Genomic DNA, 25299 nt, shown 5'->3' with positions numbered 1-25299 from the left:
TCCCACGTCTCCAATGGGCTCTCAGAGCCCGGGAAAAACCTGAATGACGTAATTCAAAGCCCTGGCTGAAACACACGAGCGCTTTTGCTAAGTGGTCTATCAGCAGACAAAAGGCTTAGGCGTGGGCACTGCCCGCCCCCGCCTTTCTGTTTTTCCCTCTGTTTACAGACACGCAGATTCCTGGTCGGAATATTATCGCTTTTCTACGAGATAAATTGCATAAAAATTGATTTTAAACAGCGGTTGACATGCTTCGAAGTACGGTAATGGAATATTTAGAAATTTTTTGTCACGTTATGCACCATGCGCACAACCGTGATTTACCATTCTGATAGTGTCTAGAACTCACGAACAAAACGTCGCTGATGGAACATAACGATGGATTATTTGGGACCAAACCTACATTTGTTATTGAAGTAGAAGTCCTGGGAGTGCATTCTGACAAAGAACAGGAAAGGTAAGACCATTTTTCTTATAGGAAATGTGATTTTGGTGAAGGCTAAACTGGGTGGGTGTCTAAATAGCTAGCCCGTGACGGCTGGGCTATGTACTTAGAATATTGCAAAATGTGCTTCATCCGAAAAGCTATTTAAAAATCGGACATATCGAGTGCATAGAGGAGTTCTGTATCTATAATTCTTAAAATAATTGTTACGCTTTTTGTGAACGTTTATCGTGAGTAATTTAGTAAATTGTTAGTAAATTCCCCGGAAGTTTGCGGGGGTATGCTAGTTCTGAACGTCACATGCTAATGTAAAAAGCTGGTTTTTGATATAAATATGAACTTGATTGAACAGACATGCATGTATTGTATAACATAATGTACTAGGTGTGTCATCTGATGAAGATCATCAAAGGTTAGTGCTGCATTTAGCTGTCTTCTGGGTTTTTGTGACATTATATGCTAGCTTGAAAAATAGGTGTCTGATTATTTCTGTCTGGGTACTCTGCTGACATAATCTAATGTTTTGCTTTCGCTGTAAAGCCTTTTTGACAGTGTGGTTAGATTAACGAGAGTCTTGTCTTTAAATAGCTGTAAAATAGTCATATGTTTGAAAAATGGAAGTTTTCGGATTTTAGAGGAATTTGTATTTCGCGCCACGCCCATCATTGGATATTGGAGCAGACGGTCCACTAGCGGAACATCTAGATGTAAGAGGTTAATTAATCAAGTTTCAAAGCAGAATTACTTTCCCATTATTCCTCAACTGCAGTGTATGATATACAATGTTGTAGCTCTCTACTTCTATCCAAAGTAAAAAACACAATTTCAAATTTGACCAAATCGAGGTGGTCGGTCACATTTAAGGAACTTGACAAAGTGGTACTTTTATTACTTCAACAGAATGTTTCCTAAAAGTTAAAACATAGTTACATTTCATTTCAATTTTGGTAATGTTCTAGGAACGTTCTCCAACTGGTTTGCCATTGGAAATGTTCTCAAATAGTTCAGAGAACATTAAGAAACAGCATTATTCTATGGGACTTTCAGTATGTTACCTACAGGTTTCAGTGAACAGTTGGCGCCAATTTCATCTTAAAACGTTTCCTTGGTGTTAAAAATAGTCTGGGAACAAAGTTCAAATGTATAAATTGATAGTTCTGATTACAGGATGTCAAGGTCATATTTTTCCATATTCTGTTCCAGTTTAAAGGCTGTTCAGATTCATGTAGATCTGTGGACCATACTTTTTTAATGCTCAGAATATGAGCTTTCCAAGAGTTGTTTATATAGAAAGATCAGTCATTTCAGTAGCCCAGGAAATGTATTTATATATCCTATCATAGGATGGTTCGGTAGTTGCATTTCCTAAGGGACTGCATACGCCAGCATATCTGACCTAAGTTGTAAATATAGAAAAAGGATTTGCCTGGTAATGTGTATGTGTCTTTCAGATCTTGGAATGTTCTCAAAGCATTACGGTCCATGATATCTGTAAGGGTACAGATTCCATATTTGGACCATTGAGGGGATGCAAAAGGCCACCCTCCAGATCGCAAAGCATTATTGTGAAATATAGGAGTATGGGTATGCCATTTTGATTCCCAGTTACATTTTCCACCAAATAGATATTGTTTGAGGAATAATAGGACCAAAGCGTAGTGTACATTGATTGAGAGATGGTCTATCAGTGGAGACCACCTCTTCCAGGACAGTAGGAGAGACCATATTTCTCTCTATTCTCAGCCAGGGGCAGAAGAATAATGTCTAAAGTTTGGTATGGATAGTCCTCCTCTTTGCAAGTTTGTTTATATTTTCTACTGTTTTCCCCCCAATTTCGTGATATTACAATTTTGTCTCATCGCTGCAACTCCCCAACGGGCTCGGGAGAGGCGAAGGTCGAGTCATGACCCGCCAAACTGCGCTCGCATCTGGACCAAAGCGGGTTTGGTAAAAAACGACTTTCCTCAGAACCTCCGTCTATTATATATATCTTACAAGCTTCCTCTGAAACTAAAAGCAGCCTTTTTCTACACGAGAAGATCCGGACAACAAAATCGTAATGAAATCGCCTGTAGAACCCGCACCGTGTGAGCTACAAACTAATATGTCACCAGTATCGTCTGTCTGGCTGCCAGATGGTGATGTGTGATTCATCACTCTAGAGAACTCATTTCCACTGCTCCAGAGTCCAATGGCGGTGAGCTTTACACCCCTCCACCCGATGCTTGGCATTGCGTATGGTGATCTAAGGCTTGTGTGCAGCTGCTCGGCCATGGAAACCCATTTCATTAAGCTTTCAGAAATACACTTATGGTGCTGATGTTGCTTCCAGAGGCAGTTTGGAACGCGGTAGTGGAGTGTTGCAACCGAGGACAGGCGATTTTACTTATGTACTTATACACTTATACTAATAGAAGGGGTGTCCACATACTTATACACACTGAACAAAAATATAAATGCAACATGTAAAGTGTTGGTGCACAGCTGATTCAAATAATGTACTAATCATCAAGCGTTGATCATTTGAATCATCTGTGTCGTGTGGGGGGGGGGGGCAAAACCAAAAATGTGCACCCCTTGGGATCCCGAGGACCGTGTTTGGGAATCTCTGAATATCTACAGAGTAGACTTTGTTTTCTGCCACTTCTTGGGTCAGGTCGGGGCAGTAATTTATAAAGTGATGGGTCAGGTCATAGGTTAAGCCACTGTGAGGCAGTAATGTATAAAGTGATGGGTCAGTATATAGGTTAGGCCACTGGGGGGCAGTAATGTATAAAGTGATGGGTCAGGTTATAGGTTAGGCCACTGGGGGGCAGTAATGTATAAAGTGATGGGTCAGGTTATAGGTTAGGCCACTGTGGGGCAGTAATTAATAAAGTGATGGGTCAGGTTATAGGTTAGGCCACTATGGGGCAGTAATTAATAAAGTGATGGGTCAGGTTATAGGTTAGGCCAATGGGGGGCAGTAATGTATAAAGTGATGGGTCAGGTTATAGGTTAGGCCACTGGGGGGCAGTAATGTATAAAGTGATGGGTCAGGTTATAGATTATGCCACTGGGGGGCAGTAATGTATAAAGTGATGGGTCAGGTTAAAGGTTAGGCCACTGGGGGGCAGTCATGTATAAAGTGATGGGTCAGGTTAAAGGTTAGGCCACTGGGGGGCAGTAATGTATAAAGTGATGGGTCAGGTTATAGGTTAGGCCACTGGGGGGCAGTACTGTATAAAGTGATGGGTCAGGTTATAGATTAGGCCACTGGGGGGCAGTAATGTATAAAGTGATGGGTCAGGTTATAGATTAGGCCACTCGGGGGCAGTAATGTATAAAGTGATGGGTCAGGTTATAGGTTAGGCCACTGGGGGGCAGTAATGTATAAAGTGATGGGTCAGGTTACAGGCACATTATTCTTTTTAAAATTCTGCAAGCTCTGCCAAGTTGGTTGTTGATCATTGCTATAATATATAATATGCCATTTATCAGACACTTTTATTCAAAGCGACTTAGTCATTCATGCAGACATTTTAATGTGTGCGGTCCTGGGAATTAAACCTATTATCTTGGCATTACAAGCACCATGCTCTACCAACTGAGGTACAGAGATTTTCAACACGATTTAAGTCAAAACTGTAACTCAGGAACATTCAAAGTCTTCTTGTTAACAACCTCTTAAGGATCCGCCCCTTTTTTAAAATATTTTTTTAAACTTTTTTTGTCTATAATTACATACCCAAATCTAACTGCCTGTAGCTCAGGCCCTGAAGCAAGGATATGTATATTCTTGGTACCATTTGAAAGGAAACACTTTGAAGTTTGTGGAAATGTGAAAGGAATGTAGGAGAATATAACACATTAGATCTGGTAAAAGATAATACAAAGAAAAAACACCCGTTCTTTTGTATTTTTTTGTACCATCTTTGAAATGCAAGAGAAAGGCCATAATGTATTATTCCAGCCCGTCTGTAATATTGATTTTGGCCACTCGATGGCAGCAGTGTATGTGCAAAGTCTTAGACTGATCAAATGAACCATTGTGTTTCTGTTCAAAATTTGTCCTGGGAAATGTTCTTGTTTCTTACAATCTCATGCTAATCGCATTAGCCTACGTTAGCTCAACCGTCCCGTGGATGGGTAACCGATCCCGAAGAAGTTAACATGATGCAGCCACCACCATGCTTGAAAATATGAAGAGTGGTGCTCAGTCATGTGATGTTTTCGATTTGCCCCAAACATAGCGCTTTGTATTCAGGACATAAAGTTCAGTTCTTAGCCACATTTTTTGCAGTTTTACTTTAGTGCCTTATTGCAAACAGGATGCATGTTTAGGATTCTTTTTTCTGTACAGGCTTCCTTGTTTTCAATGTAATTTAGGTTAGTATTGTAGAGTAACTGCAATGTTGTTGTTAAACTCTAACTGCTTTAAAGTCACCATTGGCCTCATTGTGAAATCCCTGAGCGGTTTCCTTCCTCTCCGGCAACTGAGTTAGGAGGACGCCTGTATCTTTGTTGTGACTGGGTGTATTGATACACCATCCAAAGTGTAATTAATAACTTCACCATGCTCAAAGGGATGTCAATGTCTGCTTTTTTACATTTTTACCCATCTATCGATAAGTTCCCTTCTTTGCGAGGCATTGGAAAACCTCCCAGGTCTTTGTGGTTGAATCTGTGTTTGAAATTCACTGCTCAACTGAGGGGCCTTACATAAAATTGTATGTGTTGGGTACAGAGAGGAAGTCATTAAAAAATCATGTTAACCAAAACACGACCCTGCCAACCCGGACTGCTTCTTGCCACACTGCTCGCTTAACCCGGAAGCCAAGGTGTCGGAGGAAACACCGTCCAGCTGGCGACCGAAGTCAGCTTGAAGGTGTCCGGCCCGTCACAAGGAGTCGCTAGAGCGCGATGGGAGAAGGATAATCCAGGCCTGCCAAACCCTCCCATAATCCGGACGACGCTGGGCCAATTGTGTGCCGCCTCATGGGACTCCCGGTCATGGCCGGCTGTAACACAGCCTGGGATCGAATCCAGGTCTGTAGCGACGCCTCAAGCACTGCTAGCCAGTGCCTTAGATCGCTGCATCACTTGGGAAGCCGCTCTCAGAGTGTTAATAAATCCTCCTAGGAAAACTTGCAGGGCACCAGAGTAAAACATTCTCAGAACCTCCCTGGAACCATAGGAAAACATTCTCACAACCTCCCTGGAGCCATAGTAAAACATTCTCAGAACCTCCCTGGAACCATAGTAAAACATTCTCAGAACCTCCCTGGAACCAGAGTAAAACATTCTCACAACCTCCCTGGAACCATAGGAAAACATTCTCAGATCCTCCCTGGAACCATAGTAAAACATTCTCAGAACCTCCCTGGAACCATAGTAAAACATTCTCAGAACCTCCCTGGAACCAGAGTAAAACATTCTCAGAACCTCCCTGGAACCAGAGTAAAACATTCTCAGAACCTCCCTGGAACCATAGGAAAACATTCTCAGAACCTCCCTAGAACCAGAGTAAAACATTCTCAGAACCTCCCTTCAACCTAAAAATATATGTTCCCAGAACCATGAAAAACGTTCAGTTTTACCTGTCAAGAAACGTACGGTATCATACCCAGAACAAATGGGGAAACCAGAAACGTATGCTCTGATAACTTCCAAGGAATAAAATGTGCTAGCTGGGGTGGATCTGAAAACAAACTAAACTGAATTTCACATAAAAAACTTTAAACTACTAGAAATAAAAACTAATCTAAAAACAGAAAACTTTAATATCCTAATTAACACACACAGGACTCAACATTCAGTCATGTCATGGTCATATTGGGCTATTAGAGTAGACTGAGCTGAGTTAGAGGTCAATGAGCTGGGTAGAGTTGAGTTAGAGGTCAAGGAGCTGGGTAGAGTTGAGTTAGAGTACAAGGAGCTGGGTAGAGTTGAGTTAGAGGTCAATGAGATGGGTAGAGTTGAGTTAGAGGTCAATGAGCTGGGTAGAATTGAGTTAGAGGTCAAGGAGCTGGGTAGAGTTGAGTTAGAGGTCAATGAGCTGGGTAGAGTTGAGTTAGAGGTCAATGAGCTGGGTAGAGTTGAGTTAGAGGTCAATGAGCTGGGTAGAGTTGAGTTAGAGTACAATGAGCTGGGTAGAGTTGAGTTAGAGGTCAATGAGCTGGGTAGAGTTGAGTTAGAGGTCAATGAGATGGGTAGAGTTGAGTTAGAGTACAAGGAGCTGGGTAGAGTTGAGGTGAGGAGATCAACATAGAGACATCATGTAATATCTCAGACTTACATTGAAGATGAGGGCGGGGGAAGGAGTGAGGTGCTTCAGACTGATATAGGACAAGATCTTTACCATGTGACCCTCTCTTCCTGCCACATAGGTCAGCCTGAGGTGGGACAGGGCACAAACATGTTAGTTTAACATAATATTGGCAATATGTTTTAACACTATGTGACAACTGCTGATTTATTAAAAAAGGGATTTTTAAAAAACATTTGTTTGATTTTAAATTTAATTAGGAAAAAATGTCTTCCTGAAGTTGTCCCTTTACCTGCCGGCTGTGAAGCAGCTCCCATTGGCCGCTCCGAAGGTGGAGAAGATGACAAACACAGGGACTACCCACGACAGGGGGTACAGCACTCTGTCACCAAAAGTCTAAGGGGTTACAAACAAGTCCCTCCGAGGAGACGGGGAGAAAATAAATAAAATGTCATTGTTTGTTGTTGAAAAGAATGCATCTTGTTCTTGTTAAGGGAGATATGATATGATATGAGCCAAACCAATGGCTTCCTCTGTCTCCGTCCCTCTCCGTCTCCATGACGACCCTCTTACCACAGCGACAGCGGGAGACTGCAGTAGTTCCGTAGGGGTCATGGCGCTGAAGTAGGCAATGTTGACAAGCACATAGCACACAGTCACCAAGGGGATACCAATGATAATGGCCAGGGGAAGGTTTCTGTTAGAGAGAGAGAGAGACAGAGAGAGAGAGACAGAGAGACAGAGAGAGACAGACAGAGAGACAGAGAGACAGAGAGAGACAGAGAGAGTGTTAGTGTGAGAGAGAGAGAGAGAGAGAGAGAGAGAGAGAGAGAGACAGAGAGACAGAGAGAGACAGAGAGAGACAGAGAGAGAGAGGGAGAGAGACAGAGGGAGAGAGAGACAGAGAGAGAGAGAGACAGAGAGAGAGAGAGACAGAGAGAGAGAGAGAGACAGAGGGAGAGAGAGACAGAGACAGAGAGAGAGAGACAGAGGGAGAGAGAGACAGAGAGACAGGGAGAGAGAGACAGAGGGAGAGAGAGAGAGACAGAGAGAGACAGAGTGTTAGTGTGAGATAGAGAGACAGAGAGAGAGACAGACAGAGAGAGAGACAGAGAGAGAGAGAGAGACAGAGAGACAGAGAGACAGAGACAGAGAGACAGAGAGACAGAGAGAGAGAGAGAGAGAGAGAGAGACAGAGAGAGACAGAGAGAGTGTGTGTTAGTGTGAGATAGAGAGACTACAACCAACACATGTTACACAGACACCAGTGTTAGAGGATCATGTAGCACACAGATGGAGACAGAGACAGAGAGTTGAGAAATCTCTTGTTGTCGTCCTACCAGTAAAGGCAGTGGCGCGTATTCATGGCGCGTGAATGCCAAGAGAAGCCAGGCTTCCCCCCCCAAAATCAGAACAATAAAACAAATATAACTATTAAACAATTTATCTTTTGCCTCTGTGTTTTCATAATTTTCCTTCAATTCTCAAGTGGCTGAATCAATTGAAGTGGCTGAATCAATTGTCAAGTGGCTGAATCAATTCTCAAGTGGCTGAATCAATTCTCAAGTGGCTGAATCAATTGAAGTGGCTGAATCAATTCTCAAGTGGCTGAATCAAACATTCTCAGAACCTCAAGTGTCTGAATCAATTCTCATCAGAGAAATCATATTAGCGAGGGAAACAGCGCCCCTCTGTTGTCTCAGTATGGGTAGCAGATGTATCTGATGCCGTCTGGCCAAAATGAGTATGACATGTTGCCGCCGTAGCATATGATTGCTTGATGCCCCAGTGAGCATTAGACCTCACTATGATATTTTTTTAAATAAAATAATTAGCCAATCAGCATTGAGATGAGCTCAACTGTGGATAGTCCTGATGCAGTAAACCCACCCCCACAAGGGAGGCCACTTTGGATTGGGCTTCACACCAATCAAATCACATCCTAGGCAAAAACGTCATCATTGTCAGAAAAACTTGTCTGTTTCTGGTCTGCTTGTGTTGATGCAGTAGCTAGCTAGCTAAAATCGGCCCTTTCCTATAAACCATGGACGGATGGATACGGAGAATTGGACTTGTGGTTTTTTTATTAATTCTCTGTACAGGCCAATGATTATAACAGCGATTCTGATCGAGCCATAAATTCCCACGTTGTGCCACTGGCCTGAGACGATTGATGTTCAATATGTAGCCTAGATATAGTAGACTCACGTTAACTAGCTAAATAACTTAGCTGGTTCATTGTTGCCCAGCGAGGAAGCTAGTCTAGTATGTATTTTAGCCAGGTATCCTAGTCTAAAAACTAAAAGCGTGTACTTCTCTCTGACAGAGTCGTAGACCGTGTTGGGAACATGGAAGAGAGGAGGATGGTACTGGTGTTCAGCTAGTCTACAAACACACACACAAACACACACACACACACACACACACACACACACACACACACACACACACACACATCAGTACCATAGACAGCCACATGATATTTATCTATGTTGATTGGACTAAGTTGTTTATGGTCTGGTTAGGTTTGTTAGACTAAGCTGATTATAGCCCAGGTGATTTGATGATGTTGAAATGGTACAGGAATAGCTCAGGCAGTGCTCCTGTTGTCTTTGTGTTGACTTGCTGTAACTCTGTGGTTCCTCAAATCACTAGTTTAGTAAACTTTTGGGAAACATTAACTTGCTTGACCGTGCTGAAGGTCATGTAACTGTTTGTGCATTCCAAATGGGCACCCTGTTCCTTACATAGTACACTACGGTTGACCAGGGCCAGTCGGGGAACAGGGCGCCATTTTGGACGCACTGTAAATGTCAGTTGTATGGACACTCACCTGTTTGGGTTTTCCAGCTCCTCTGTTATAAAGTTCAGCTGATTCCTGAGAGAAAACACGTGTTTACAGAACAACGTTTAAACAGGTTGTGTTGACATTCAAAACAGAAATCCCAAAACCAGAAAAGTGTTTTATTGAGGAAGTGATAAGAACAAAAGATAGGATGCATCCCCAATGGTACCTGATCCCCTACTTAGTGGACTACTTTGACGAGAGCACTATGGACCCTGCCTAGAGCGCCATGGGCCCCCCTGACTAGAGCACTATGGGCCCCCCTGACTAGAGCGCTACGGGCCCCCCTGACTAGAGCGCTAAGGGCCCCCCTGACTAGAGCGCTATGGGCCCCCCTGACTAGAGCGCTATGGGCCCTGACTAGAGCGCTATGGGCCCCCCTGACTAGAGCGCCACGGGCCCCCTGACTAGAGCGCTACGGGCCCCCCTGACTAGAGCACTATGGGCCCCCATAGTAGTGGCCTATATAGGAAGTAGAGTGCCATTTGGGATGCAGTTGTAGTCTTACCACCCATCGTAGGCCCAGAGCCCGTTGTAAAACGCCAGTCCAATGGATCCAAAGGAGGTTGAGGCTCCTTCAAATGGGTTGGACAGATTCTCAGTGTTTCCTGGAAACAAACATGACAGTATACACACTACCGTTCAAAAGTTTGGGGTCACTTAGAAATGTCCTTGTTTTTGAAAGAAAAGCACATTTTTTGTCCATTAAAATAACATCAAATTGATCAGAAAGACAGTGTAGATATTGTTAATGGCCCATTATCAGCAACCATCACTCCTGTGTTCCAATGGCACGTTGTGTTAGCTAATCCAAGTTTATAATTTTAAAAAGGCTAATTCATCATTAGAAAAACCTTTTGCAATTATGTTAGCACAGCTGAAAACTGTTGTCCTGATTAAAGAAGTAATAAAACTGGCCTTCTTTAGACTAGTTGAGTATCTGGAGCATCAGCATTTGTGGGTTCGATTACAGGCTCAAAATGGCCAGAAACAAAGAACTTTCTTCTGAAACTCGTCAGTTTATTCTTTAACTGAGAAATGAAGGCTATTCCATGCAAGAAATTGCCAATAAACTGAAGATCTTGTACAACGCTGTGTACTACTCCATTCACAGAACAGCACAAACTGGCTCTAACCAGAATAGAAAGAGGAGTGGGAGGCCCCGGTGCACAACTGAGCAAGAGGACAAGTACATTAGAGTGTCTAGTTTGAGAAACACAAGTCCTCAACTGGTAGCTTCATTAAATAGTACCCGCAAAACACCAGTCTCAACGTCAACAGTGAAGAGGCGACTCGGGGATGCTGGTCTTCTAGGCAGAATTGCAAAGAAAAAGTCATAACTCAGACTGGCCAATAAAAAGAAAAGATTAAGATGGGTGGAACCGGTCTCCTGTCTTCAGACCAGTAGCCCGGTGGAACCGGTCTCCTGTCTACAGACCAGTAGCCCGGTGGGCCCGGTCTCCTGTCTACAGACCAGTAGCCCGGTGGAACCGGTCTCCTGTCTACAGACCAGTAGCCCGGTGGGCCCGGTCTCCTGTCTACAGACCAGTAGCCCGGTGGAACCGGTCTCCTGTCTACAGACCAGTAGCCCGGTGGGCCCGGTCTCCTGTCTACAGACCAGTAGCCCGGTGGAACCGGTCTCCTGTCTACAGACCAGTAGCCCGGTGGGACCGGTCTCCTGTCTCCTGTCTACAGACCAGTAGCCCGGTGGGCCCGGTCTCCTGTCTACAGACCAGTAGCCCGGTGGAACCGGTCTCCTGTCTACAGACCAGTAGCCCGGTGGGACCCGTCTCCTGTCTATAGACCAGTAACCCGGTGGGACCGGTCTCCTGTCTACAAACCAGTAGCCTGGTGGTGCCGGTCTCCTGTCTACAGACCAGTAGTCCGGTGGGACCGGTCTCCTGTCTCCTATCTACAGACCAGTAGCCCGGTGGAACCGGTCTCCTGTCTACAGACCAGTAGCCCGGTGGAACCGGTCTCCTGTCTCCTATCTACAGACCAGTAGCCCGGTGGAACCGGTCTCCTGTCTACAGACCAGTAGCCCGGTGGAACCGGTCTCCTGTCTACAGACCAGTAGCCCGGTGGGACCGGTCTCTACCCTATTCCCTATATAGTGGTCTACCCTATTCCCTATATAGTGCTCTACCCTATTCCCTATATAGTGGTCTACCCTATTCCCTTTATAGTGGTCTACCCTATTCCCTATATAGTGCTCTACCCTATTCCCTATATAGTGGTCTACCCTATTCCCTATATAGTGTTCTACCCTATTCCCTATATAGTGGTCTACCCTATTCCCTATATAGTGCTCTACCCTATTCCTTAAATAGTGCTCTACCCTATTCCCTATATAGTGGTCTACCCTATTCCCTATATAGTGCTCTGCCCTATTCCCTTTATAGTGTACTACTTTTGATGCAGGCCATAGGGCTCTGGTCTAAAGTAGCGCACTATAACTATGTGTCTGTCTATCCCTGTTCTCTCCCCTCTGCACAGGCCATACAAACGCTTCACACCGCGTGGCCGCTGCCACTCTAACCTGGTGGTCCCAGCGCGCACGACCCACGTGGAGTTCCAGGTCTCCGGCAGCCTCTGGAACTGCCGGTCTGCGGCCAACAAGGCTGAGTTCATCTCAGCCTATGCTACCCTCCAGCCCCTCGACTTCTTGGCGCTGACGGAAACATGGATTACCACAGATAACACTGCTACTCCTACTGCTCTCTCCTCGTCTGCCCACATGTTCTCGCATATCCCGAGAGCATCTGGCCAGCGGGGTGGTGGCACTGGAATCCTCATCTCCCCCAAGTGGACATTCTCTCTTCCTCCCCTGACCCATCTGTCTATCGCCTCCTTTGAATTCCATGCTGTCACAGTTACCAGCCCTTTCAAGATTAACATCCTTATCATTTATCGCCATCCAGGTTCCCTTGGAGAGTTCATCAATGAGCTTGACGCCTTGATAAGTTCCTTTCCTGAGGATGGCTCACCTCTCACAGTTCTGGGTGACTTTAACCTCCCCACGTCTACCTTTGACTCATTCCTCTCTGCCTCCTTCTTTCCACTCCTCTCCTCTTTTGACCTCACCCTCTCACCTTCCCCCCCCTACTCACAAGGCAGGCAATACGCTTGACCTCATCTTTACTAGATGCTGTTCTTCCACTAATCTCATTGCAACTCCCCTCCAAGTCTCCGACCACTACCTTGTATCCTTTTCCCTCTCGCTCTCATCCAACACTTATCACTCTGCCCCTACTCGGATGGTATTGCGCCGTCGCAGCCTTCGCTCTCTCTCTCCCGCTACTCTCTCCTCTTCCATCCTATCATCTCTTCCCTCTGCTCAAACCTTGTCCAACCTATCTCCTAATTCTGCCTCCTCAACCCTCCTCTCCTCCCTTTCTGCATCCTTTGACTCTCTATGTCCCCTATCCTCCAGGCCGGCTCGGTCCTCCCCTCCTGCTCCGTGGCTCGACGACTCATTGCGAGCTCACAGAACAGGGCTCCGGGCAGCCGAGCGGAAATGGAGGAAAACTCGCCTCCCTGCGGACCTGGCATCCTTTCACTCCCTCCTCTCTACATTTTCATCTTCTGTCTCTGCTGCTAAAGCCACTATCTACCACTCTAAATTCCAAGCATCTGCCTCTAACCCTAGGAAGCTCTTTGCCGCCTTCTCCTCCCTCCTGAATCCTCCTCCCCCCCTCCCCCCTCTCTGCGGATGACTTCGTCAACCATTTTGAAAAGAAGGTCGACGACATCCGATCCTCGTTTGCTAAGTCAAACGACACCGCTGGTCCTGCTCACACTGCCCTACCCTGTGCTCAGACCTCTTTCTCCCCTCTCTATCCAGATGAAATCTCGCGTCTTGTGACGGCCGGCCACCCAACAACCTGCCCGCTTTACCCTATCCCCTCCTCTCTTCTCCAGACCATTTTCGGAGACCTTCTCCCTTACCTCACCTCGCTCATCAACTCATCCTTGACCACTGGCTACGTCCCTTCCGTCTTCAAGAGAGCGAGAGTTGCACCCCTTCTGAAAAAACCTACACTCGATCCCTCCGATGTCAACAACTACAGACCAGTATCCCTTCTTTCTTTTCTCTCCAAAACTCTTGAACGTGCCGTCCTTGGCCAGCTCTCCTGCTATCTCTCTCAGAATGACCTTCTTGATCCAAATCAGTCAGGTTTCAAGACTGGTCATTCAACTGAGACTGCTCTTCTCTGTGTCACGGAGGCTCTCCGCACTGCTAAAGCTAACTCTCTCTCTCCTCTGCTCTCATCCTTCTAGACCTATCTGCTGCCTTTGACACTGTGAACCATCAGATCCTCCTCTCCACCCTCTCCGAGTTGGGCATCTCCGGCGCGGCCCACGCTTGGATTGCGTCCTACCTGACAGGACGCTCCTACCAGGTGGCGTGGCGAGAATCTGTCTCCGCACCACGTGCTCTCACCGCTGGTGTCCCCCAGGGCTCTGTTCTAGGCCCTCTCCTATTCTCGCTATACACCAAGTCACTTGGCTCTGTCATATCCTCACATGGTCTCTCCTATCATTGCTATGCAGACGACACACAATTAATCTTCTCCTTTTCCCCTTTTGATAACCAGGTGGCGAATCGCATCTCTGCATGTCTGGCAGACATATCAGTGTGGATGACGGATCACCACCTCAAGCTGAACCTCGGCAAGACGGAGCTGCTCTTCCTCCCGGGGAAGGACTGCCCGTTCCATGATCTCGCCATCACGGTTGACAACTCCCTTGTGTCCTCCTCCCAGAGTGCTAAGAACCTTGGCGTGACCCTGGACAACACCCTGTCGTTCTCCACTAACATCAAGGCGGTGACCCGATCCTGTAGGTTCATGCTCTACAACATTCGCAGAGTACGACCCTCCCTCACACAGGAAGGTCCTAATCCAGGCACTTGTCATCTCCCGTCTGGATTACTGCAACTCGCTGTTGGCTGGGCTCCCTGCCTGTGCCGTTAAACACCTACAACTCACCCAGAACGCCGCAGCCCGTCTGGTGTTCAACCTTCCCAAGTTCTCTCACGTCACCCCGCTCCTCCGCTCTCTCCACTGGCTTCCAGTTGAAGCTCGCATCCGCTACAAGACCATGGTGCTTGCCTACGGAGCTGTGAGGGGAACGGCACCTCCGTACCTTCAGGCTCTGATCAGGCCCTACACCCAAACAAGGGCACTGCGTTCATCCACCTCTGGCTTGCTGGCCCCCCTACCTCTGAGGAAGCACAGTTCCCGCTCAGCCCAGTCAAAACTGTTCGCTGCTCTGGCACCCCTATGGTGGAACAAGCTCCCTCACGACGCCAGGACAGCGGACTCAATCACCACCTTCCGGAGACACCTGAAACCCCACCTCTTTAAGGAATACCTGGGATAGGATTAAGTAATCCTTTTAACCCCCCCCCCCCAAAAAAAAAAGATTTAGATGTACTATTGTAAAGTGGTTGTTCCACTGGATATCATAAGGTGAATGCACCAATTTGTAAGTCGCTCTGGATAAGAGCGTCTGCTAAATGACTTAAATGTAAAATGGAAATGGAAATGGAACAGGGTGACATAGGGCTCTGGTCTAAAGTAGTGCCCTATATATAGGGAATAGGGTGCCATAGGGCTCTGATCTAAAGTAGTGCACTATATAGGGAATAGGGTGCCATAGGGCTCTGGTCTAAAGTAGTGCCCTATATAGGGAATAGGGTGCCATAGGGCTCTGATCTAAAGTAGTGCACTATATAGGGAATAGGGTGCCATAGGGCTCTGGTCTAAAGTAGTGCACTATATAAAGGGAATAGGGTGCCATTTGGCAAATAGACAGAATGTGTAAAGTACCAACCTTGTGCCAAGAGGACGATTCCCGCCACTACGATGACCAGGATGATGAGAAGCTTGGCTGCAGTGAAGAAGTTCTGGACATAGCTGGCTAGCTTCACACTGAGACAGTTCACCGACACTATCAGAACTGGGGGAAGAGGAAGGGAAGGGGAGGAAGAGGAAGGAAGGAGAGGAGGAATATTTTATTAATCCATACGAGACAGAAGTTGGTCCTCTGCTGTAGTCAACCCCTCCGACACACACACACACACACACACACACACACACACACACACACACACACACACACACACACACACACACACACACACACAGACACAGACACAGACACAGGCACACAGACACACAGACACACAGACACACAGACACAGACACACACACACACAAATGTATGAGGCTGGAACAGTGGGCAGCTACTGGTGTAGAGCCTGGTGAGCAGTTTAGGGGTGTAGAGCCCGGTGAGCAGTTTAGGGGTGTAGAGTCTGGTGAGCAGTTTAGGGGTTAAGAGCCTGGTGAGCAGTTTAGGGGTTAAGAGCCTGGTGAGCAGTTTAGGAGGTTAAGAGCCTGGTGAGCAGTTTAGGGGTGTAGAGTCTGGTGAGCAGTTTAGGGGTGTAGAGCCTGGTGAGCAGTTTAGGGGTGTAGAGCCTGGTGAGCAGTTTAGGGGTTAAGAGCCTGGTGAGCAGTTTAGGGGTTAAGAGCCTGGTGAGCAGTTTAGGGGTTAAGAGCCTGGTGAGCAGTTTAGGGGTTAAGAGCCTGGTGAGCAGTTTAGGGGTGTAGAGTCTGGTGAGCAATTTAGGGGTTAAGAGCCTGGTGAGCAGTTTAGGGGTGTAGAACCTGGTGAGCAGTTTAGGGGGTTAAGAGCCTGGTGAGCAGTTTAGGGGGTTAAGAGCCTGGTGAGCAGTTTAGGGGTGTAGAGCCTGGTGAGCAGTTTAGGGGTGTAGAGCCTGGTGAGCAGTTTAGGGGTTAAGAGCCTGGTGAGCAGTTTAGGGGTTAATAGCCTGGTGAGCAGTTTAGGAGGTTAAGAGCCTGGTGAGCAGTTTAGGGGTGTAGAGCCTGGTGAGCAGTTTAGGGGTTAAGAGCCTGGTGAGCAGTTTAGGGGTTAAGAGCCTGGTGAGCAGTTTAGAGGTTAAGAGCCTGGTGAGCAGTTTAGGAGGTTAAGAGCCTGGTGAGCAGTTTAGGGGTGTAGAGCCTGGTGAGCAGTTTAGGGGTTAAGAGCCTGGTGAGCAGTTTAGGGGTTAAGAGCCTGGTGAGCAGTTTAGGGGTGTAGAGTCTGGTGAGCAATTTAGGGGTTAAGAGCCTGGTGAGCAGTTTAGGGGTGTAGAACCTGGTGAGCAGTTTAGGGGGTTAAGAGCCTGGTGAGCAGTTTAGGGGGTTAAGAGCCTGGTGAGCAGTTTAGGGGTGTAGAGCCTGGTGAGCAGTTTAGGGGTTAAGAGCCTGGTGAGCAGTTTAGGGGTTAAGATCCTGGTGAGCAGTTCAGGATGTTAAGAGCCTGGTGAGCAGTTTAGGGGTTAAGAGCCTGGTGAGCAGTTTAGGGGTTAAGAGCCTGGTGAGCAGTTTAGGGGTTAAGATCCTCTTGAGCAGTTTAGAGGTTAAGAGCCTGGTGAGCAGTTTAGGGGTTAATAGCCTGGTGAGCAGTTTAGAGGTTAAGAGCCTGGTGAGCAGTTTAGGGGTGTAGAGTCTGGTGAGCAGTTTAGGGGTTAAGAGCCTGGTGAGCAGTTTAGGGGTTAAGAGCCTGGTGAGCAGTTTAGGGGTTAAGAGCCTGGTGAGCAGTTTAGGGGTGTAGAGCCTGGTGAGCAGTTTAGGGGTTAAGAGCCTGGTGAGCAGTTTAGAGGTTAAGAGCCTGGTGAGCAGTCAGTTTAGGGGTTAAGAGCCTGGTGAGCAGTTTAGGGGTTAAGAGCCTGGTGAGCAGTTTAGGGGTTAAGAGCCTGGTGAGCAGTTTAGGGGTTAAGAGCCTGGTGAGCAGTTTAGGGGTTAAGATCCTGGTGAGCAGTTCAGGATGTTAAGAGCCTGGTGAGCAGTTTAGGGGTTAAGAGCCTGGTGAGCAGTTTAGGGGTGTAGAGCCTGGTGAGCAGTTCAGGATGTTAAGAGCCTGGTGAGCAGTTTAGGGGTTAAGAGCCTGGTGAGCAGTTTAGGGGTTAAGAGCCTGGTGAGCAGTTTAGGGGTTAAGAGCCTGGTGAGCAGTTTAGGGGTGTAGAGCCTGGTGAGCAGTTTAGGGGTTAAGAGCCTGGTGAGCAGTTTAGGGGTTAAGAGCCTGGTGAGCAGTCAGTTTAGGGGTTAAGAGCCTGGTGAGCAGTCAGTTTAGGGGTTAAGAGCCTGGTGAGCAGTTTAGGGGTTAAGAGCCTGGTGAGCAGTTTAGGGGTTAAGAGCCTGGTGAGCAGTTTAGGGGTTAAGAGCCTGGTGAGCCGTTTAGGGGTTAAGAGCCTGGTGAGCAGTTTAGGGGTGTAGAGCCTGGTGAGCAGTCAGTTTAGGGGTTAAGAGCCTGGTGAGCAGTTTAGGGGTTAAGAGCCTGGTGAGCAGTTTAGGGGTTAAGAGCCTGGTGAGCAGTTTAGGGGTTAAGAGCCTGGTGAGCAGTTTAGTTTAGGGGTTAAGAGCCTGGTGAGCAGTTTAGAGGTTAAGAGCCCGGTGAGCAGTTTAGGGGTTAAGATCCTGGTGTGCAGTTCAGGATGTTAAGAGCCTGGTGAGCAGTTTAGGGGTTAAGAGCCTGGTGAGCAGTTTAGGGGTGTAGAGCCTGGTGAGCAGTTTAGGGGTTAAGAGCCTGGTGAGCAGTTTAGGGGTGTAGAGCCTGGTGAGCAGTTTAGGGGTTAATAGCCTGGTGAGCAGTTTAGGGGTTAAGAGCCTGGTGAGCAGTTTAGGGGTGTAGAGCCTGGTGAGCAGTTTAGGGGTTAAGAGCCTTGCTCAAGTGAACAACAACAGTTGATTGTATCTAGGATACTAGAGGAGCAGGAGGCGGAGGAGGCGGGAGGAAGAGAAGGAGAAGGAGGAGATGGGGAAGAGGAGGTGAAAAGGAGGAAGAGGAGGTGAAAAGGAGGAAGAGGAGGTGAAAAGGAGGAAGAGGAGGAGGAGAAGAACTCAAGCAGGAAGAGGACGGTGGCGGTCAAGTCATGGCTTTTTATAAATTCATCTTTACTCCCAGGCATCCTCTCTTCTCAAAAGGTATTGGAGAAGATGGACCTTGGATCTTCTCCAATGCGATGCAAGGAAAGACAATTTAGAAAGAGCCATGGTTTTAATTCAGTCCATTCAGGAAGTGCATGCCAATTGTTTTCTTTTAGGATTTTCCATAATTCAAGAAGAATTCACACTCACATACGCACACTACAGCCAGGCACTTGGTGACCATAATGGGAGGAGTGCATCCTGGGTAGAACGGCGTGGAGGTGTACTCTGCGAAGCTTAGGGCGATGATGGCGAAGGCGGAGGGCTGTAGGACCATGATGGTGCTCCATGAGTAGAGGTATGCCATCACTGACCCATAGGCTTCCATCAGATACACGTATTCCCCTCCAGACTTAGTGATCATGGTGCCCAGCTCCGCGTAGCACAGCGCCCCTGCAGGCAGACAGAAAGGCTCAGAGACAGACAGTTGACACTAGTCCTACTGCTGCTTCAGGGGATTTCCTTTCAATTTGCCCAATTAAGACCTAGACAACCAGGTGAGTTCCTAACGAATCAATTAAGACCTAGACAACCAGGTGAGTTCCTAACTAATCAATAAAGACCTAGACAACCAGGTGAGTTCTTAACTAATCAATAAAGACCTAGACAACCAGGTGAGTTCCTAACTAATCAATAAAGACCTAGACAACCAGGTGAGTTCCTAACTAATCAATTAAGACCGAGACAACCAGGTGAGGGGAGTTCCTAACTAATTGACAACTTTAATTGATCAATCAAGTGCATCGAAAGAGTGAAAACCCGTAGACACTGCACTCTGGGAATTTGGTATAACAGCCATGCACTACTGACAGACGTTAACCAGTAGCTGGTCAGAGCCCTGCACTAGTGACAGACGTTATTAACCAGTAGCTGGTCAGAGCCCTGCACTAGTGACAGACTTTAACCAGTAGCTGGTCAGAGCCCTGCACTAGTGACAGACTTTAACCAGTAGCTGGTCAGAAATTTGTTTCCAGATGCTGAGATTAGCTGACCGAGACTGGGAGAGGAATTCCCTCCTAGCCTCTAAATAAATCAGCAGGGTTCATGTTAGGAGAGGAATTCCCTCCTAGCCTCTTAATAAATCAGCAGGGTTCATGTTGGGAGAGGAATTCCCTCCTAGCCTCTTAATAAATCAGCAGGGTTCATGTTAGGAGAGGAATTCCCTCCTAGCCTCTTAATAAATCAGCAGGGTTCATGTTAGGAGAGGAATTCCCTCCTAGCCTCTTAATAAATCAGCGGGGTTCATGTTGGGAGAGGAATTCCCTCCTAGCCTCTTAATAAATCAGCGGGGTTCATGTTGGGAGAGGAATTCCCTCCTAGCCTCTTAATAAATCAGCAGGGTTCATGTTGGGAGAGGAATTCCCTCCTAGCCTCTAAATAACTCAGCAGGGTTCATGTTAGGTGCACTATGTCCATGTTCCTGAACACACTGACACAATCCTTCTCACAGTCAGGATGCCTCCAAAATGGAACCCTATTCCCAATATAGTGCCCTACTTTAGACCAGAGCCCTATGGGGTAGTAGGACGAGACCCATAGGATTAGGGTGCTATCTGGGATGCAACTCCAGTCCTTCTCACACGGGACCCTTCTCACACGGGGGCCTTCTCACACGGGACCCTTCTCACACGGGGGCCTTCTCACACGGGCCCTTCTCACACGGGGGTCTTCTCACACGGGGGCCTTCTCACACGGGGGCCTTCTCACACGGGGGCCTTCTCACACGGGGGCCTTCTCACACGGGACCCTTCTCACACGGGGGCCTTCTCACACGGGACCCTTCTCACACGGGGGCCTTCTCACATGGGACCCTTCTCACATGGGGGCCTTCTCACACGGGACCCTTCTCACACGGGGGCCTTCTCACACGGGGGCCTTCTCACACGGGACCCTTCTCACCCGGGACCCTTCTCACACGGGACCCTTCTCACACGGGGGCCTTCTCACACGGGGCCCTTCTCACACGGGGGCCTTCTCACACGGGGGCCTTCTCACACGGGGGCCTTCTCACACGGGGGCCTTCTCACACGGGGGCCTTCTCACACGGGGGCCTTCTTACACGGGGGCCTTCTCACACGGGGGCCTTCTCACACGGGGGCCTTCTCACCCGGGGGCCTTCTCACACGGGGGTCTTCTCACACGGGACCCTTCTCACACGGGGGCCTTCTCACACGGGGGCCTTCTCACACGGGGGCCTTCTCACACGGGGGCCCTTCTCACATGGAGCCTCAGCACTTTGGTCATTCCTGATTTAGGAGATTCCTATCATTCCTTCCCACCACTATTGACTGGTTAGAGATTACCCAGGACAGGGTTAGTCAGTTAATCTATCTCAGTTTATGGTGTCATTTAGTGTCTGGTTAGAGATTACCCAGGACAGGACAGGCCAGGTCAGGTAATGTCTGTCTGTCTGTCTGTCTGTCTGTCTGTCTGTCTGTCTGTCTGTCTGTCTGTCTGTCTGTCTGTCTGTCTGTCTGTCTGTCTGTCTGTCTGTCTGTCTGTCTGTCTCCTCACCCAGTGTAGCCAGCACCCCGCAGGCGGCCCAGACACACAGACATGGTCCTACGGCTCCCGTTTCCAGCAGCACTGCTTTAGGGGAGACGAAGATGCCGGAGCCGATCATTGTTCCTACGATCATACAGATCCCACTCAAAAGGCCCACCTGCAGAGAGAGACAGGAAGTGGTCATGACAACTTCCTGAGAGGGTGATACAGGCGGTAGAACCAGCGATTAAACCCTCGTCTCCTGTTGGGAAGCTTTGAATGTTTTACCCCTCATCCACGTCTCTTAATGTGAACGTTTCACCCCTCATCCACGTCTCTTAATGTGAATGTTTCACCCCTCATCCACGTCTCTTAATGTGAATGTTTTACCCCTCATCCACGTCTCTTAATGTGAATGTTTTACCCCTCATCCACGTCTCTTAATGTGAATGTTTTACCCCTCATCCACGTCTCTTAATGTGAATGTTTTACCCCTCATCCATGTCTCTTAATGTGAATGTTTTACCCCTCATCCACGTCTCTTAATGTGAATGTTTTACCCCTCATCCACGTCTCTTAATGTGAACGTTTTGTTTTGACATGTAATACCCCTGTCTACGTTAACGTTATGTAGTCGTCTGTTTATTTCCATTATTGCATTTTGTGTTGTTTTATATATATTATTTTTACGAATAAAATATGTCCTGTGTCACCACTCAATCAATGAGTGACTGGCCTGTTTATAAACACAGCGTAGTGTGAGTTAGTGAGTAGTTAAATCAATGAGTCGGCGTAATTTAGGACTTCTAACCCCTTTTAAACATGGTGTGTTTCTCCTGCGTCCGTAGATACCAACCGTTTGTCTGTGTGGTTAACGGGGAAGGAGCTAGAGCGGGGTTTGTAAGACAAGCACAGATCCCCAAAGGGCTCAGGGGTCTTATTCTTTACAGAATCGTCTGTAGAGTCAAAATGACGCACACAAGCGACAAAAAAAGGGACAATGTGACAATTAATCTACATAATCACTGGAAAATTCAATAGTTCTACTGAGAGGTACCGACCCTGGTTTCCTGAGAGCCTCACGGTGTAAACTACAGAATGAAGCAGCAGTAGTTCTATTGAGATGTACCGACCCTGGTTTCCTGAGAGCCTCACGGTGTAAACTACAGAATGGAGCAGTAGTTCTATTGAGAGGTACCGACCCTGGTTTCCTGAGAGCCTCACGGTGTAAACTACAGAATGAAGCAGCAGTAGTTCTATTGAGATGTACCGACCCTGGTTTCCTGAGAGCCTCACGGTGTAAACTACAGAATGAAGCAGCAGTAGTTCTATTGAGATGTACCGACCCTGGTTTCCTGAGAGCCTCACGGTGTAAACTACAGAATGGAGCAGTAGTTCTATTGAGAGGTACTGACCCGTAAACAGCTTTCTAACATTCTTCAGTCACTCAGTAACCTTGTGCACTGTAACAGGCTAATACATTTATAACTACCATACAAAGGCCTTGTACACAAGCCAGGATGATTGATGTTCATCACTTGAGTAGCTTATGTACTTGTAACAAGCGAGACCATAAACATGAATGGAACAAGAATGCAATGTCATACATCATTTGTAGTGTTTTATCTTTGAAGAGCAACACAATGGTTTCTACTTCACCTCCAAAGATTTGTCAAACAGACAATTGGGATACATGTTTTTGGTAAAGGTCCCAGACTGATCTAGTCTGGTTTATTGTTATCTGATGTGGTAAAGGTCCCAGACTGATCTAGTCTGGTTTATTATTATCTGATGTGGTAAAGGTCCCAGACTGATCTAGTCTGGTTTATTGTTATCTGATGTGGTAAAGGTCCCAGACTGATCTAGTCTGGTTTATTATTATCTGATGTGGTAAAGGTCCCAGACTGATCTAGTCTGGTTTATTGTTATCTGATGTGGTAAAGGTCCCAGACTGATCTAGTCTGGTTTATTATTATCTGATGTGGTAAAGGTCCCAGACTGATCTAGTCTGGTTTATTATTATTATCTGATGTGGTAAAGGTCCCAGACTGATCTAGTCTGTTTTAGTATTATTATCTGATGTGGTAAAGGTCCCAGACTGATCTAGTCTGGTTTATTGTTATCTGATGTGGTAAAGGTCCCAGACTGATCTAGTCTGGTTTATTGTTATCTGATGTGGTAAAGGTCCCAGACTGATCTAGTCTGGTTTATTGTTATCTGATGTGGTAAAGGTCCCAGACTGATCTAGTCTGGTTTATTATTATCTGATGTGGTAAAGGTCCCAGACTGATCTAGTCTGGTTTATTGTTATCTGATGTGGTAAAGGTCCCAGACTGATCTAGTCTGGTTTATTATTATCTGATGTGGTAAAGGTCCCAGACTGATCTAGTCTGGTTTATTATTATTATCTGATGTGGTAAAGGTCCCAGACTGATCTAGTCTGTTTTAGTATTATTATCTGATGTGGTAAAGGTCCCAGACTGATCTAGTCTGGTTTATTGTTATCTGATGTGGTAAAGGTCCCAGACTGATCTAGTCTGGTTTATTGTTATCTGATGTGGTAAAGGTCCCAGACTGATCTAGTCTGGTTTATTATTATCTGATGTGGTAAAGGTCCCAGACTGATCTAGTCTGGTTTATTGTTATCTGATGTGGTAAAGGTCCCAGACTGATCTAGTCTGGTTTATTATTATCATCTGATGTGGTAAAGGTCCCAGACTGATCTAGTCTGGTTTATTATTATCTGATGTGGTAAAGGTCCCAGACTGATCTAGTCTGGTTTATTGTTATCTGATGTGGTAAAGGTCCCAGACTGATCTAGTCTGGTTTATTGTTATCTGATGTGGTAAAGGTCCCAGACTGATCTAGTCTGGTTTATTGTTATCTGATGTGGTAAAGGTCCCAGATTGATCTAGTCTGGTTTATTATTATTATCTGTTGTGGTAAAGGTCCCAGACTGATCTAGTCTGGTTTATTATTATCTGATGTGGTAAAGGTCCCAGATTGATCTAGTCTGGTTTATTGTTATCTGATGTGGTAAAGGTCCCAGATTGATCCAGTCTGGTTTATTATTATCTGATGTGGTAAAGGTCCCAGACTGATCTAGTCTGGTTTATTGTTATCTGATGTGGTAAAGGTCCCAGATTGATCCAGTCTGGTTTATTGTTATCTGATGTGGTAAAGGTCCCAAATTGATCCAGTCTGGTTTATTATTATCTGATGTGGTAAAGGTCCCAGACTGATCTAGTCTGGTTTATTATTATCTGATGTGGTAAAGGTCCCAGATTGATCCAGTCTGGTTTATTGTTATTATCTGATGTGGTAAAGGAGCAGTGGGACGGGTTTAAAATGGTCTTTTGTCCGGCATTACACACACACAGAGAGAGAGAGACAGACAGACTAACACACGTACTGTCCTCTACATTCCCCACCTCCTTCTGTAGCACGGTAGCCTTCATGTCCTCCTCAGCAGGCTTGGAGTGGGAGGCAGACATATTGGAGGTTGGGCCGGTGGCGGGGCCTCCATTAAACATGTCCTTCCTCTTCCTCACACTGTCCTCGTCCATGTCACCCTGCTCTCACACACACACACACACACACACACACACACACACACACACACACACACACACACACACACACACACACACACACACACACACAAACACACACACACGTAAGAGGACAATGTAAAGATGACGGAGTCAGTTCTCTACCTGGTCTCATCAATTCACCTTCATTCAAAAAACTCAGTCATGGACACTGATACTGACAGTATTGGCTGCTTCGCATGATATATTGTTGTCTCTACCTTCTTTCCCTTTGTGCTGTAGTCCGTGCCCAATAATTTTTGTACCATGTTGTGTTGCTGCCATGTTGTGTTTTCATGTGTTTTCATGTGTTTCTGCCATGCTATGGTGTTGTCTTAGGTCTCTCTTTATGTCTCTTGTCTGATGTACAGTACCAGTCAAAAGTTTGGAGACTGTCACGGTTGTCGTAGGAATGAGCGAACCAAAGTGCAGCGTGTGTGTCGCTCCACGTTTTATTTTCACTGTGAAACTATGCGATACATACACAATAAACTGAACGAACAAAAACAACAAACCGTGACGCAGAGTAGAAACATACACTAACTCAAAAACAATCTCCCACAAAGCCAGTTGGAAAAACCACCTACTTAAGTATGATCTCCAATTAGAGACAACGATGACCAGCTGCCTCTAATTGGAAATACAAACATAGAAATACAAAACTAGAACATAACAACATAGAAAAACTAAACTAG

The 25299-nt window shown here is 46.6% G+C and overlaps 1 protein-coding gene across 3 annotated transcripts in view; it reads right to left on the bottom strand.

Moving 5' to 3' along the window:
- The window catches only part of LOC115203666 (b(0,+)-type amino acid transporter 1), a 127367-nt gene that overhangs the window by 95467 nt on the left and 6601 nt on the right, over positions 1-25299 (bottom strand). For 2 of the 3 annotated variants that reach the window (XM_029768577.1, XM_029768578.1), the window contains exons 3-11: positions 24446-24586; positions 21045-21192; positions 18681-18923; positions 15376-15501; positions 10046-10145; positions 9526-9570; positions 7266-7389; positions 6985-7088; positions 6723-6819 (exon numbers count right to left, since the gene is read on the bottom strand). In XM_029768577.1, the coding sequence (XP_029624437.1) occupies positions 6723-6819; positions 6985-7088; positions 7266-7389; positions 9526-9570; positions 10046-10145; positions 15376-15501; positions 18681-18923; positions 21045-21192; positions 24446-24580 (1122 nt within the window). In that variant the 5' untranslated portion in view covers positions 24581-24586. The remainder of the gene's footprint in view (positions 1-6722; positions 6820-6984; positions 7089-7265; positions 7390-9525; positions 9571-10045; positions 10146-15375; positions 15502-18680; positions 18924-21044; positions 21193-24445; positions 24587-25299) is intronic. The other variant, XM_029768579.1, reaches the window with a different exon arrangement.

The sequence above is a fragment of the Salmo trutta genome, chromosome 12, assembly GCF_901001165.1.
Source record: "Salmo trutta chromosome 12, fSalTru1.1, whole genome shotgun sequence".
In the NCBI taxonomy this organism is placed as follows: Eukaryota; Metazoa; Chordata; class Actinopteri; order Salmoniformes; family Salmonidae; genus Salmo; species Salmo trutta.
Note: the sequence above shows the minus strand (reverse complement) of the source record. Positions and strands in the feature narration are given on the sequence as shown.